The sequence below is a fragment of the Athene noctua genome, chromosome 2 (assembly GCF_965140245.1).
Source record: "Athene noctua chromosome 2, bAthNoc1.hap1.1, whole genome shotgun sequence".
Classification (NCBI taxonomy): domain Eukaryota; kingdom Metazoa; phylum Chordata; class Aves; order Strigiformes; family Strigidae; genus Athene; species Athene noctua.
In genome coordinates this window covers 24173822-24187529 of record NC_134038.1, presented here as the reverse complement: position 1 = coordinate 24187529, position 13708 = coordinate 24173822, and the positions used below count along the sequence as shown (strand labels likewise).

General features: G+C 38.7%; 2 protein-coding genes across 3 annotated transcripts in view; both read left to right on the top strand.

The window, feature by feature from the left end:
- POLR2K (RNA polymerase II, I and III subunit K) lies at window positions 1-3560 on the top strand. The gene is made up of 4 exons (XM_074897625.1): window positions 1-134; window positions 2068-2131; window positions 2882-2974; window positions 3406-3560. The coding sequence occupies exons 2-4, from the start codon at window positions 2071-2073 to the stop codon at window positions 3426-3428; spliced, it is 177 nt and encodes a 58-aa protein (XP_074753726.1). The 5' UTR covers window positions 1-134; window positions 2068-2070; the 3' UTR covers window positions 3429-3560.
- A 1467-nt stretch (window positions 3561-5027) lies between these two features.
- Window positions 5028-13708, top strand: part of SPAG1 (sperm associated antigen 1) — a 44902-nt gene continuing 36221 nt past the window's right edge. Inside the window, exons 1-5 of one of the 2 annotated variants that reach the window (XM_074898641.1) lie at window positions 5028-5114; window positions 6349-6490; window positions 7076-7235; window positions 7575-7700; window positions 12313-12380. In XM_074898641.1, the coding sequence (XP_074754742.1) occupies window positions 6351-6490; window positions 7076-7235; window positions 7575-7700; window positions 12313-12380 (494 nt within the window). In that variant the 5' untranslated portion in view covers window positions 5028-5114; window positions 6349-6350. Of the gene's footprint in view, window positions 5115-6348; window positions 6491-7075; window positions 7236-7574; window positions 7701-12312; window positions 12381-13708 lie in introns of those variants that run through there. The other variant, XM_074898642.1, reaches the window with a different exon arrangement.

The window sequence follows — 13708 nt, the reverse complement described above, 5'->3', positions numbered from 1 at the left end:
CGGCGCCGAGGAGACGGCGGGGCCGGCGGCGTTGCTCGGGCAGGCGAGTGGGTCTCGGGGCTCCTCCGGGATTTTGGGGCTTCTCCTTTCGGTACTCGGTGGTTTCCTTCGCTGCGGGCGGTGGCGTGGCCGTGGTGAGTAGAGAAAGGCCCGGCCCGGCCCAGCTCAGCCTCGTGGGCTTCCGTCCTGCGTAAAAACTCTGCGGGGCGGTGGGGAAGGGCTCGCTGCAGGATCAGGGCGGGCTGGGGTGAAGTGTCTGGGGCTGAGGGGCCGGTTAGCTGCGAGGAAGGCCGTCCGTCCCTCCTCCTCCTCCTCCTCCTCCTTCTTCTCCATGGTGGGCTCTGCGGGGGGTGAAGGAGCAGGTTTCTCTCCCTTACAGGTACGGGTGGCGTCCTCGGCATGAGCAGCGTGGTTGGCTCTCCAAGTCGCCGCGGTAGGTTGCGGTCGCAGCCCCACGCATACAGATGCATCTGTGGGCCTTCTGTCTCTGCAGCTTGGCAGCATTTGCCGTTGCAGGGTGCATGAAGGCCGACTAAACCCTGGCACTCCCTGCAAAATACATAGCTATAGGCCACTGCTGTCTTCAGCAGTGGTAATATTTAGCTGCATGAGCAGCACCAACTCAAGTTTCTCAGCTGCATTTTCCTTAATTGAGCTCTCTTTTAGAAGATGCTGCTGTTTTCAGGTGCTAATGGACAACCGTTTATATCTTGCTATAATCTATTGACACAATATCACTGTAACACGTGGATTAAGATGCCACTATGGTTATGGTAGAGCAAAACTTTACTTGAAAGCTGTATAGTTTAATGAATTATCTCCAGTTCTCTCAAATGGAGTAGTATATTGGGGGGTTTATCAAGGTGGTTTGTCAAGTGCTGATCAAACTCTTAAACAAAGGATGAACTATTTCTGTACAGTCTGTCCTTCTGTTTTAAAGACCCTATTTTTTTCCAGTTGAATTTATACTGAAACAAACCGTGAAGGTCAGGGAAATAATCCTTACTGTAATATTAAGCAAAAGCATCTGAGGGTCATGCTCATACAAAAGCATTATGAATGCTATTCACTGGCATAAGGGATATGAATTCTTGTCTTCCATGTTGGGCAGAACAGCAACACAGAAAATATCAATCTTAGAAGAACTACAAGGAGATATTCACATTCTAGTCTAGACTTGCATCAGGCAGAAAAAAGGTTTACTATCTCTCTGGTCGTTAAGTAACAACCTTAAAATTTATGGTTGCAACTGTATTTTCATGTTAGGATAGGATTACTTAAAGCTTGGTAGAATGTGGACTATATATAAGTATTGTGCCTGATGCTGTGAAGGAATGCTTGTCTCCAAATAAGTCTGAACAATCAAAACCATTATGGGGCATGAAGAAGTGTTTGAAGCATACCACTGAGTTATCAGACTCTTAATCGGTTTGGTAATCATACAAACCTAAGTTAGGATTTTGAGGGTGGAATCTCTTTTCTCTGGCCCCTCATTGTTTTGTTAATTTTTGGTTGGTATGTTTGGGGTTTTTTGAATTCCTGTTACTTTTCTACCTAGTCTGTTCCCAGGATTCCTAATCCCTTAGATCAACAAAAAGGTAGATTAAGTTAGCCAGTGTTGTATCAGAGGGGAAATAATATAATGTCTTATCTTGTTTATGATAGCATTGTTGTTACATGAAAGATACTAAGAAAGTATTTATTTTTATGTTTCTAGCAAGGAAATTCTTACCACTGCCAGGAAAGAAAATATTCATTGGGCTTTAATGTTTAAAATCCTGTTTAATAGAAAATTTTGTGCCATCTCCATTTTTGGAGGTTTCTATAGCAGATTGGTAAAGCTCTGAGAAAGCTGCTGTTACTTTGCTTTTGAGAAGTTGAACTAGGTGACTTTCTGAAGTATCTTCCAGCATAAGTTATCCAATACAGGTGGAATTTGTTTGTATTTACTTTGAAGGAAGTTTTTAATCTTCTGTTAGCTGTAGTCTGAGATACTGAAATGATTGTATATGCCTTGAAAATCTAATTAAAAAAAACCCTGGCGTGCATGTTTTGTTTTTTGTTTAGAACATGGATTCACAGAAGGATGTTCAGCCTCCAAAGCAGCAGCCAATGATTTACATTTGTGGAGGTAAAGAAAAAACATCAGTGAATTTTTTTACTTGTTACTGGAAATTTGGTGTTTTAATAATGAAGAATGCATAAGCATTGTACTAAAGAGTACATAAATACAAATAGTTGCAGTGTGGATCCTGATGTTCTTTAAGGCTTTTCACACCAATGGTACGACATATATGGGGTATATATAGATAGCAATGTGGAAGTAATTCACTAGAGCTTGTGTTGCTCTGTGGAGGTCCTCCATCTCTAGAGGATGCTCTGCCTAAATGTCTCTTTGGGGTGCAGATAGGTGGGCCTTTTATTTAGTGCATCTCAGAGGTTTTTTTGAAAATGTTGTATGGTCACTCAGCTTTTATTGAAGTGCAATAGTCTCTTACTTATAACAACTTAAAAATTGGTGATTTTGAGTCATCACTTCAGGAATCTGAAATATTATGTCTGTTAAAATAAACTTGGGGCATTGTGGGGCTGAAATGAAGTTTTCATTAGTAAACAGTTGTATTAAGAGTGGAATGTATTATGTGCAGTGATAATTTGATGATTTTTAGCAAGATCCTCTTTGATCTTAATATAAGTGAAGTGTGCTAACTTCTTCTTCACACAGTATCTTGATATTCAGCTCTTGATACAAATTCACTATGATTATTTTTTATGTTTGTCACAAGTAGAAATTTGACTATTATGACTTTTAAAAATTATATACGCATTAAGAATGTTGGTTTTATTTACCCACTCCCTTTATTTTCCTCCATCACGTCAGAATGTCATACAGAAAATGAAATAAAGGCAAGAGACCCTATCAGATGCAGAGAATGTGGCTACAGAATAATGTACAAGAAAAGGACAAAAAGATGTATCCTTTTACATGTGCACTTGAATGCATTTGAGAAGCTCTGGGTAGAGACAAGGTATATAAGAGAAACAGAGTGGAAGATTTGAGTAAGAATCTGTCATGGCCAAAAATGAATACAGTAGAGCAAAGTACTATAGGGAAATCTCTGCAATGTGATTGGGCAACTTGTTTTCTTTCCTGGCACTTTCTCTTTTTCCATTTTCTATGCAAAATATAATAAACTATGGTAGTCTGCTGGGTGATGTACTGTGAATTGTTGATATTGCTCATCCTTTTAAGAAAAGGAAAGTGTCGTGGGGTTAATTAAAGATGAATTTTAAAATATTTTTATGTAGTTAGTTGTGACTTTTAGATTTAGACAGTCTCTTTTCCCTGCCCCAATCTTTTTTTCAACGACAACACATTTTTTTCCTTTAACTGACGTATTCCAGTGGTGGTTTTTGATGCCCGGTGATGTCTGCTGAAGATATAGTGACTTCATGATGCAGTTTAATATTTCTGATAACTCTGCTCTGTAAATGTTTGTGTACAAATGCACACTCTTATTTGTCTTTTAAGAGATTGAAATATTAAAGTTTATTGTGATACTAAATTTTGTCTATATTGTTTTCCAGCAATAGATTTCTAAAGCTGTTGTTTAAATTGTAGACAGAGTATGCTTTAGTTTTTTTTAAGTTCAGTGGTATTGTATTCTTTTTGAGTTACCCTTGTTTTCATTACTCTCATCTAAACTTTATTTGCATTTTAACCTTGTTACATATTCTTTGAACTCCTATGAACTGCATAAAACAACCGTGTTTTGAGTAAATTCCACTGAAAATAAATCAAAGGCTACACAAGGCTAGGTCTGAAACACAGATCTGGATTTCAAAAGAGCAGATCTCAGAGGACTTAGAACACCCAATTCAGGCACCCAGTTGTGGATGAAGTGTCAGAAAAATAATCTCTCATAAGAGGGGAGGGAGGTGAGGTAACCATTAAGTTAAAGTGTACTACAGAGTACTGCTGGATTGTGCCTGATGCTATTTTAGTCTCCATAAGTGCTTCCAAATCTCAGTTTTTATGGTGCTAATGATGCTGTTAATGTTGAGATAATGTGTTTAACTCTGATGAATATAGTTTCTTTGTTACAGACTGCATGACCATATACTGGCTCATAAATGAACAGAAGCCTTCTTGATGTTTTGTTTTGGAGCTGTTTGGTGAAGATTTTGTTAGGTATCTTACCCGATCTTAGCTGTTAAGACATTTCTTATCCAGATTTTTCCTCGCAAGCCAGATACACTCGAGTATAAACGATAACATTTTTACTACACAGTTGCTATCAATTTGTTCACCAGGCTGGCCTGTGCCTTACACCCGCACAACAGAAACAAGGGAGCAGCTACTGACGTGACTGCTCAGGAGTTGCCCACTGAGGGCAGTACCAGCGCTACAGAAGGTCTGGTGGAAGTAAGGGACGGGTTTGTCCGGGCTGCCGACAGCCTGGGCGCCTATCTCTGTCAGACAAATGCAGAGAAGAGCATCTGCTGCCCTTGGGCAGGGGTGCAGACGTGCTGTAGGGAGCTGCCGGCGGGCGTGTAGGGCTAACGGGCACCTGTTGTAGGCACGGGGCGAGACCAGCGTTGGGAGGGGGACTGGTTGTTCGGAGCTAAGTAAAATACTGCACTGAAAACGAAGCGGCTGTGGTTTCATTAGAGCTAGGCCCCAAGTGTGGTGTTTCGGTCCCCGGCGCTGGCCGCGGGGCCTGCCTCCCTCCGCCGGGCGATGGCGACGCGCGGCCCGACCTCCACCGCGGCCCAGCTGCGCGTGCGCGGCGGCGAGCGAGCGGCGGGCGTCCCCCGGCTGCGGCGGGGCCAAGGGCGCGCCCGTCTCCCGGGCGGGACAGCGGGGGTGGGTGCGGAGGTCCCTCACGCCGCGCCAGTGTTGCTGCTGGGGCTCTGCGGGAGCCTGAGGAGGGCAGCCCCCTGTCCGCGCCGGCGTCCGCGCCGGCGTCCCCGCGGCGCTGCCGCTCGCCCGAGCGCGTCCCTGCGCGCAGCCGGCCGCCATGTTGTACATAGCAACAGTTGCTAGTCACGGGCTGGCCGCGCTGCCCCCGGCTCCGGCTGTGGTGTGAAGGGCCTTTGGTGTCGGTTTGGAGGTAAATTCATGACTCCGGGGGGTGAAAGCCGTTTTGTCGGTGGCCGCGGAGCCGGGCACGGTGCTGCGGGGAGCCGCCCGCAGGAGCGGGGCGGAGCGCGTTTTGGCTGCGGCGGTGTCCTGGTTACCGCGTTGCCTGAGGGCGACTCTGGGCCCGCGAGGGAACTCTGCCTCTAACATTCATCGAAATACTGAAACGGGAGAAAACGTGCAGTTTTGTGATGAGTACCCCTCCTGATTTTTACTCATTATTTCCTATATTCATCTGTCTCTCCATGCATGTTGTTTCTTTTCCTGTTAAATTCTTGGGGTAGATTTCTATCTTCATGCAATACCTAATTATTACCTGTTACTATTTAAGTGATACTATATTCTAAACATTTTTGTGTAACTACAAATTAATATGTGTAATTATGACATTAGAACACAGTTATTTCAACTAGGTTTATATCTATACATAGATATTACCACATACCAGCTAGCTGCCCTTATCATACATGTTAAAATAACTGATCACTTTAAGCACTATATAACATGAGGTAAAAAAATAAATATGCACCATAGAGCTTGGAATCAAAATAGAAGAAGATGCAGATAAGCAGATGAAATGTACAGGGAGACAGGAAGTGTCCAATTCAAACACCTCACTTCATCCATTACAGGCTTACTGGAAAAGATTCAGATTAGTATAGTAATAAAATCAGAGGCCCAGAAAATGCAGTTACTGAGGAAAGACAAACAACTGGATTTATTTTGGCTACAGAGAACGCAAAGGTTATCGTTCCATTAGATACAGTAAGTTGGTTAACATCTTCCCTTGACAAAAGTAGAGGGTCGTGCACCATGTTCTCCTTCATGCCCACCACAATTGCTTAAAATGGGTAAGATGATATTGTGTTGAAAGACAAATAGAGAATCTGGTAGGCAAAATTTGGCAATTTTTCTTTAAGCAGTCTTTCTGACTTGTTCTGCCTTGCAGAAGCAGTAGAGTTGTACATATTATTTTTCAAAAATATATCTCGTATATAACCATACTTCTGTCAGTAAACCTCCATCAAGAATGGTTTGTGTGATCAGGTCTTCAAATTTGAAATTTTTCTTTTGTAGCAATAAGTTTGCTTGCATAATAGAGTAGTACTTAAGAGCATGAGCAGGGTTACTCCTTATATTAGCATTGCTTCAAAATACAACTGAGTGCTTACAGAATCACTACATATTTTCCTTTTAATATTTAGTTATGGGTGATGAGTCAGTACCATTTTTGCTGGACCAAGGAACTACTAAAACATACCAAATACCTATTGGTCATCTAGACTACAAGTTCATTGAAAAATGCACAGATGTTAAACACCTGGAAAAGATTCTCAGGGTATTAAGGTAAACATATTTTCCTACTTTCTTTACTAACTATATTCCTGTTCTGTAAAATTAGAAGGAACCTGTACCTAAATACTATATTTGTCTTGAACCTCTTTGTGACTTTCTAATTTAAAAATTAAAATATAAAGTTAAACTAATCATGTTAAAAGTATCCAAATGGTAATGCTAGAAATGCAGGTCCTGTTTTAACGGTCCGAAAGGTCTAAGTAACTCAATGTCAGGTTCTTCTAAAATGCTGCTGCTGGATTTTGGTTCTGTTGTGAAGCCATCTTGCCTGTTTGTGGTAATTTTGGATGCCATGCATGTTTTAACTTTTGCTGGAAATTACACGAGCATTTTTTTATGAGTACTGTGATGATAATTTGAACTGTGTATGAGTGTCCATTGGAAAATGGTTGAAGATTAACTTACTGGAATTTTCTGAACAAAATGTTATTAGGTGATAGTAGAATTCAGTTGTAACAGGAAAAATAGTCTTCTGCAGTCATTGTGGTGACTACTCAGAGAGGCTACACATGGAGAGAAATACGGAAGACACAGTGCAGTTCTTTTTTGTCACTTTTATGTCGTTGCATTTTAAAGGTCTGGTGAAGAAGGATGTTATCCTGAACTTACGTTGTTTTGTGAAAAGCGAATTGAGCATTTAGATCCGAGGAGCAGAGCTCTGAGAAAAGATAAGCCTGCAGCCACAGCTTCTGATTTCACAGCTGAAGAATGGGAAACAATTAATAGTGAGCTGATGGTACAGTATAACTTAATGATCAGTAATATAATCACTTTGATGTATCAGTCTTCCTCTTCTTGTGCCTAAATAGAATGTAATTATTTAATTAAATGAGGAAATGATAAAAGGATTATGTTGAGGGGTTTTAAATTATTATCTTGAATTAATGTCGCTGAATCTTTAATGCCCAGTTTAACTCTTTGTTGATTACTTTTCACTCAAAAAGCACAACTGCTTTTTTTATTAATTGCTTTTCCCCATGAAGAGTGGTGCATTATAAGTATAGTTGTTAGGGTCATTGTAGACTATGAAGTATATCTACTCTACTGCAAGGTACAGATATTTATTGATTTTCAGAGCTGGGTGACAGAAATGAATGAAGATGATAAGAAACCACAGTTACTGAGAGCAGACACGTTGCATGAAAGACAGGATAACTTGCCCCCTGTTCGTTGTTCCAGCACCTGTCTTCCTGCTAATCAGGTATCTCTAGTTTTCTAATGTATATTAATTATATATCTCTATAAAATTGGGAAATTTTATATGTACAAACTTTTAGTCATTGAGCCTTTATTACTAGATTTATTTTGTTAACAGGAAAATAAAAACCTTTAAGTTCCCCTGCAAGAGATCAATGCTTAAACAAAAGTACCTCCTTAGTACTAGCATGTGCTTTGTAATATTTTGATTCTGATCAAGAATTCACTTCTGAAGTAAATCTCCATAAACACCCTTTTATATTCTTTGTTTCACATTTCAAAGTGGTGTTTCAGCATATGAACTAGGTTCCTTTTGGATGAAATTATGCCAGGAGATTTTCTCCAGCTGCTAGCAGGCTTTTGTTCCATGAGACCAGACAGGAGCTAGTACAAAATAAATACCCCGAAACACATACAGTGTGGATGTTGGACCATCTCCACCAGCTGTTTCACTCTATAGACACGTCTGTATTGGGTTGCACTGATGTATGTGTAGCTTTTGATTCCCCTTATTTCATATCTTCAGTTGGTATTCCAGCTTTAGTCATAAAGCATACTTAACAGATCTTCAGAACTACAAAATAAACATTTACATTTTTCCCTAGGTATTAGTTTCCTCATGGTTTGGTGGTAGGTTTTTTTTTTCATTTATCTGCCTGAAACCTGTTTTGTCTGTGACCAGCTTTTCTTGCTAATACTAAATGCAGTGCTATTGGAGGGTCTGGCAGAAAAGTATGTGTGGGACAGGATTTTTTTGAATTGTCAGATGTTATCATGGACGGTTTCAGTCTGATTCCCAGTATCTTCTTTAGAATTCTAGAACGCTTATAACAAATTCACTGAAGGATTTTTCTTTTGGAAGTTTCAATTTGAGAAATGTTATGAAAGGATACGTCATGTGATATTTCTTACTAATTGTTAATTATTCCAATAAAATTTGTCAAATTATGTATTAGTAAATGCCTGATTTGTGTTCCTGTGTTATCAGAAACTACCGCTTACTGTCAGTTGGTACTTAGACATCAGACCAAGACATGTGGGATAACTAGGCACTCACCATTATGTGGTATACAAAGAGCCTGGGAATTCCAATGTAATGCTTTATAAGTGGTCAGTATTGAGACTAAGGTGTGCTTTTCTTTTGGTTTGTTTTGTGTTGTTTTGTTTTTATTAATCTGTCCTCTTTCACATTTTGCCATGTATGTTCCTCTTGACTACCCTATTTTGCCAAGATGAAGAGTGCCACTCTAGCTTTACTCTTCATTTATGTCCTGTATAAGTGTTTCCTAGAACAGAAAATGATAAATAAAATATCATGTGAACTCAGTGAATCCAGATTAGAATGTAAGCATAAAATAGTGGAAAATAGCTTGAAATCTAGGATACACAGTTTTACTAAAGAGGATATGTTCTCCATTGAAAGACAAAATATTTATTCACCTTTTTTTCCCCTACTTTAAACCATGCAAAAGTCTTCAGGTCAAGTTTTTATCACTTTTGTTCTTCATACAAGGTTTAGATGTTAGCACTGTTACCCAGGAAACCTAGATACAGCCTTATCTGTGGTATATGATTTCCATTCCTTTAATTCAAGCAGATAGCCTCTGAAGTAATTATAACCTGTCCTGGAAGAGAGAAGGGAGGCCTGAAATTGAGTTTTAGAATACATTTTTTTTATGTAGCAGTGCAGTTATATCACTACTAGATCACCACTGAATAAAGAAGAAGCTGTTTCTATAGTATACACTAAATTTATACCTGTAATACAAAATATTTTTTAAAAAATTATTAATATAACTAATCAGGTTTTATTTCTTTTATTTCTTGCTGATAAATCTTACTATTTTTAAACTTTTTTTACTAGTAAGTTAGGACTGTAATTATTTTTTACACTGGCATCACATAGTTTTGTAATGTGGTATCAAGTATAAAGCTGGCACAATAAATTTCTCCTCTCTGATAGAAAGAAATCCACAAACCCTTCCATAATTTTATGTTGTTATTTGATTAGAGTCTGTTCATCTGATCTGATGCGTAAAAAGTTCAGTATTTTCACTTAAGCCAATTCTGGAAATCCTTATTGACCCTAAACCAGTGGATTGCACCAATAGGTGCAGGTTTGATAAATGGAAGCATCTTCTTGTGTCTGTAACCAGATTTTCTTGTTGATACTATACATAGGTACAGTTTCAATTCACTACTAATAGCTTATAACTCAATATGATATCTTCTTTTTATTGATTTGAAGTCATGGGGAAGATTTTCAAAAAATGTATAGAAAAGAGTGAATTTTATGCAGTATTTCCCTCTAACACAGTATGGAAGTTTCTGTCTTACACCCCTGTTTTTCTTTCACACTGACCAGGACTGTAAGCAAAATAAAGAGGACTGGAGACACAGCTTAAATTTTTTCTGTTCACATTGCTTAATTATTATTTTTGCTGCCTCACTTTTTCAGGACAGAACTAAAGCATGGGTTTAAAGATACTCACTTGCAAAAGACTGTATTGATGGTATTTCAGTAGACTTAGGTTCCTTTGCCAAACACGGTTTCCTAATGCTATTCCAGAGAGATTTCTGTCCTCAGATACCACCTACAGTCCAGGGCATGTAACACGCATTCCAAATTCTGTGTTATAAAAATGCAGTGATGATATCTATAGATCCTTCCTATTAATTTGGGTACTCTGAACTAAAAAAGAATACTGGTTAGCTGACACGGAATAGCAATAGTAATGTCTTAGGCCATCGTGCAGGGTCCAGAGGAGAGCCAAGGCCAAATTCTGTGTCATGTGAACTGAAGCCAGTACATGCTTTAATCATGGGTCCAGAAATTGTTCACTGGGCTTCAAACCCTGTGGGATCCATGCATCGTGAGTTCTGGCAAGAAGAATGTCAAGGGCAGAGATTTTTATTTTGTTTTAGTTCCAGAGCATGCAAACATACTTTTTTCATGAAAGCCTCTTGGGTGAGATGTTCTGAAATATTACTGAGAAATTCCTGACTCTGCTGGAGCTGCAACTTGGTTACAATGGTCTCAAGAATACAAGACCTAGAATTTTAAAAATTGTGCACGTTTGAGTCAACACTTCTGCCTTGTTCTTAAAAGGACATAGCACAGTTCTCTCCCTAAATTAAAGTTGCATTAGTGTAAATACATTATGAGTTTTCTTCTGAGAGTTTCACTATTTTTGTGCTCATTAAGTTAAGGATTTCTGGTTTGAGAAAAAGATTTAGTATTTATTAAATTAGTAAGTTTGTGATATATACCAGGATGCATATATAATGATAGCTCATGTTTCAGGAAGCCATATTTAGGAGTTACCTCCTCCAAACGTGCTGATCATTAAATGTATTTGTCATTTTGTCTAGCTTCTTGAAAGACTGAGAACATTAAGAGTAATTCTGAAGTTATGTACTATGGAAGTTTGTGTAACCTAGCACTATAGATAGAAGTGTTTACAGGAAGGGCCACATTTGCATTATGTAAATGGTGGTGTTTACATCCAACTGCAGAAGTATTTCCTTGTTACAGTGTCACCACTGGTAAATCTAGTTTAAGAGGTTGCTGCTTGTTTCTTTGGTCCAGTTTATCACATATTCAGTTGGACTGATACAGAAATTTAGGGATTGTACTGTAATCTCAATCAGATTGTTTGTTTGAACCCAGATAACTGTAAATCTGCAACTTCAGAAACAATTGCATTCACCTAACTCAGTGAATGATGGGTTACAAGGTAAGAGGAGGGCTAAATGGCCAGGACAGAGTAGATGGGAAGATTTTGAGCTGACTGTTCTACTGTGGAATACCGGTTTGGAACCACACCTTGCTATTAAGTATTGTTGAAGTCAACAAGCAGGGAGGGCCCTATCAGAAATACAGTCTCATGACAGGGGTAGTAGAGATGCCAAAGGTGCCAGGTATGGAAACAGGTTCCATTAGTGTAAGGAGATGGGTTGTGATACAAGTCAGTCAAATCTGTTTCAGGAAAGTCCTAAAGATAAACTTTAGGCAAGGCAAATTCAGTGATGGAGCCTGTCTAAAAGCTAGAATGAGTGTAAATAATTTTGGTAATTAGCTTGAATGGAGTGTGAAATAGTCAAAACAAGTCCAGATGCTATTTTGAAGTATTTCTAAGTTTGTTGTGAGGGTTCGAGGCACTGTGAGAATCTGTGCATTGCATTCTCTTGTGAATGGCCAGCCTAAGAGGTTACTGATTCAATCTCAGTGTCAAGCACCTTACCACGAGGCTGCGCTTTCCCAAGACTGAGTTCTCCCTTGCTGTGTTGAAAGATTGTTTGGAAGATGGCAGCACAAGATGCAAATTAGGAAGGGCAGTCTCCTGTCTGAAAGTTTTATTCAGTGCCTCTGCAACATTTAACAGAGCAGTGGAGAGAAAGTGGGAGACTGAAGAGCTCCTCAGATTATAACAATATGTGAAATACATGAAGATTTTCTTTAAAGCAAGATGAATTAAGTTTTCAAGGTAATGCTGAGATAAGTCATGAATAGTGTTAGTTACTAGGAATATGTATTGCAGAAACAAAACAAAACAAAAAGGCTGTGAATTTCCACTTTAAAAAATTGTCTTACAGGCTGGCTGTTTCTCTTTCAGAACAAAAAATTACTAAGCAAACACAGCAACAAGAAAAACATACCACGGGATTACAGTGAATGGGACAAGTATGTTAAATCCTTTATATTTAAGTTTTTATTAAATCTTATTTGTTTAATAATGGAAAACAGTTGTTGTTTTTTAAAGTATTTTCCAGAAACATAGTATTAAGGTCAACGTTTCAGGGAATTGTAACACTTTGAAATGGGTTTTTCATAATAAATGTTCTGTTAAAATGCAAATGATGTATTGTGGTGCTAACAGCTGAGAACAAGTTAGTCTATACTTTTGTACAAGCTGTGTGAAATATAGCAAGTCAGAAAATATAAATAAAAAGTGATTTGGTTTAGATTTCATTTTTCCTTTCAACATCTGACATATAAAATCTATGAAGGTACATAAAAGTAATGAATTCCAATTAGATTAATTTATCAGTTTTTGAAAGCGCTTCTAGGGTTATTTACCGTGGGTCTTCTGTGTATCTAAAGCCACAATTCTAAATTAAAAACAAAACTGATGAATCCTTATTCCTGCACTGAGCCCTGCTGACCTCACTTGAGGCAGGTGCATCAGTTTGCTCAGATGCAGTTACACATAATCAGAGGTTTACACAGTAACTGACTGACTTCTAGAGTGGATGGAACCCTTATACAAAGACATTCCCTGCATCATGTAATGGTGACGTATTACCCTCCCAAGCTGTCTGACAGTTTGATGCCCCCAACTGTTGAACATGAAGGGGGAAATGCATATACTTCTCTGTTTTGCATGGTAGCAGCTTCTCTAGCTCCTGATACCTGGAATACGATGCTCTAGAATCAGAGTGAGGAGGCACAAGTTTCCAGTGCAGTAGATGAGGAGCTAAATCTAGAGACTCTGGTGTTTGGGTAATGAAACTCTTAATGTTTCACTCTATCCCCAAACCCCTACAAAAACTCTGTCTGTGTAAGATGCTGTTCTTACAAACAGCTTGCCTGTCAGTTATTTTCATGCATGTATTTTTCAGAAATTGAAGCCTTCCTGCTCAAACGTGGACAAACAAAAGAGGTTATCAAAATAACTTCCGTAAAAATTTTTTCTTTCATCTGGCTTTTCACTGTATCCATTAAACTAATCATTTGGGGATTTTGTTTTAAGTGCTTTAGCATGCTGATAATACTACAGTTTCTGAATTTTCCCATATAATTTATTTATTTTGCATTATATGAGTATACTGAAACAGAAGTTGTTTGAAAGAAATTTTCTGGTTTGAGGCATATGGTGTTCTTAAAACATTTTGAGGATTATTTCAAAACCTTCAAATAATTGTTTAGGCAATTTCTGAATAAGATGTTTCACTTCATGTTTTAGAAACACTTTGAAATGTGGTTAATTTATAATGAAAAGGTAAAAGTAC

Excerpts from the sequence above, each read along its gene's own strand:
- POLR2K (XM_074897625.1), top strand. The coding sequence starts at position 2,071 with ATGGATTCACAGAAGGATGTTCAGCCTCCAAAGCAGCAGCCAATGATT. Across the intron at positions 2,132-2,881 it reads AATGATTTACATTTGTGGAG|AATGTCATACAGAAAATGAA; the intron begins GTAAAGAAAAAA and ends CCATCACGTCAG. Across the intron at positions 2,975-3,405 it reads CAAGAAAAGGACAAAAAGAT|TGGTGGTTTTTGATGCCCGG; the intron begins GTATCCTTTTAC and ends GACGTATTCCAG.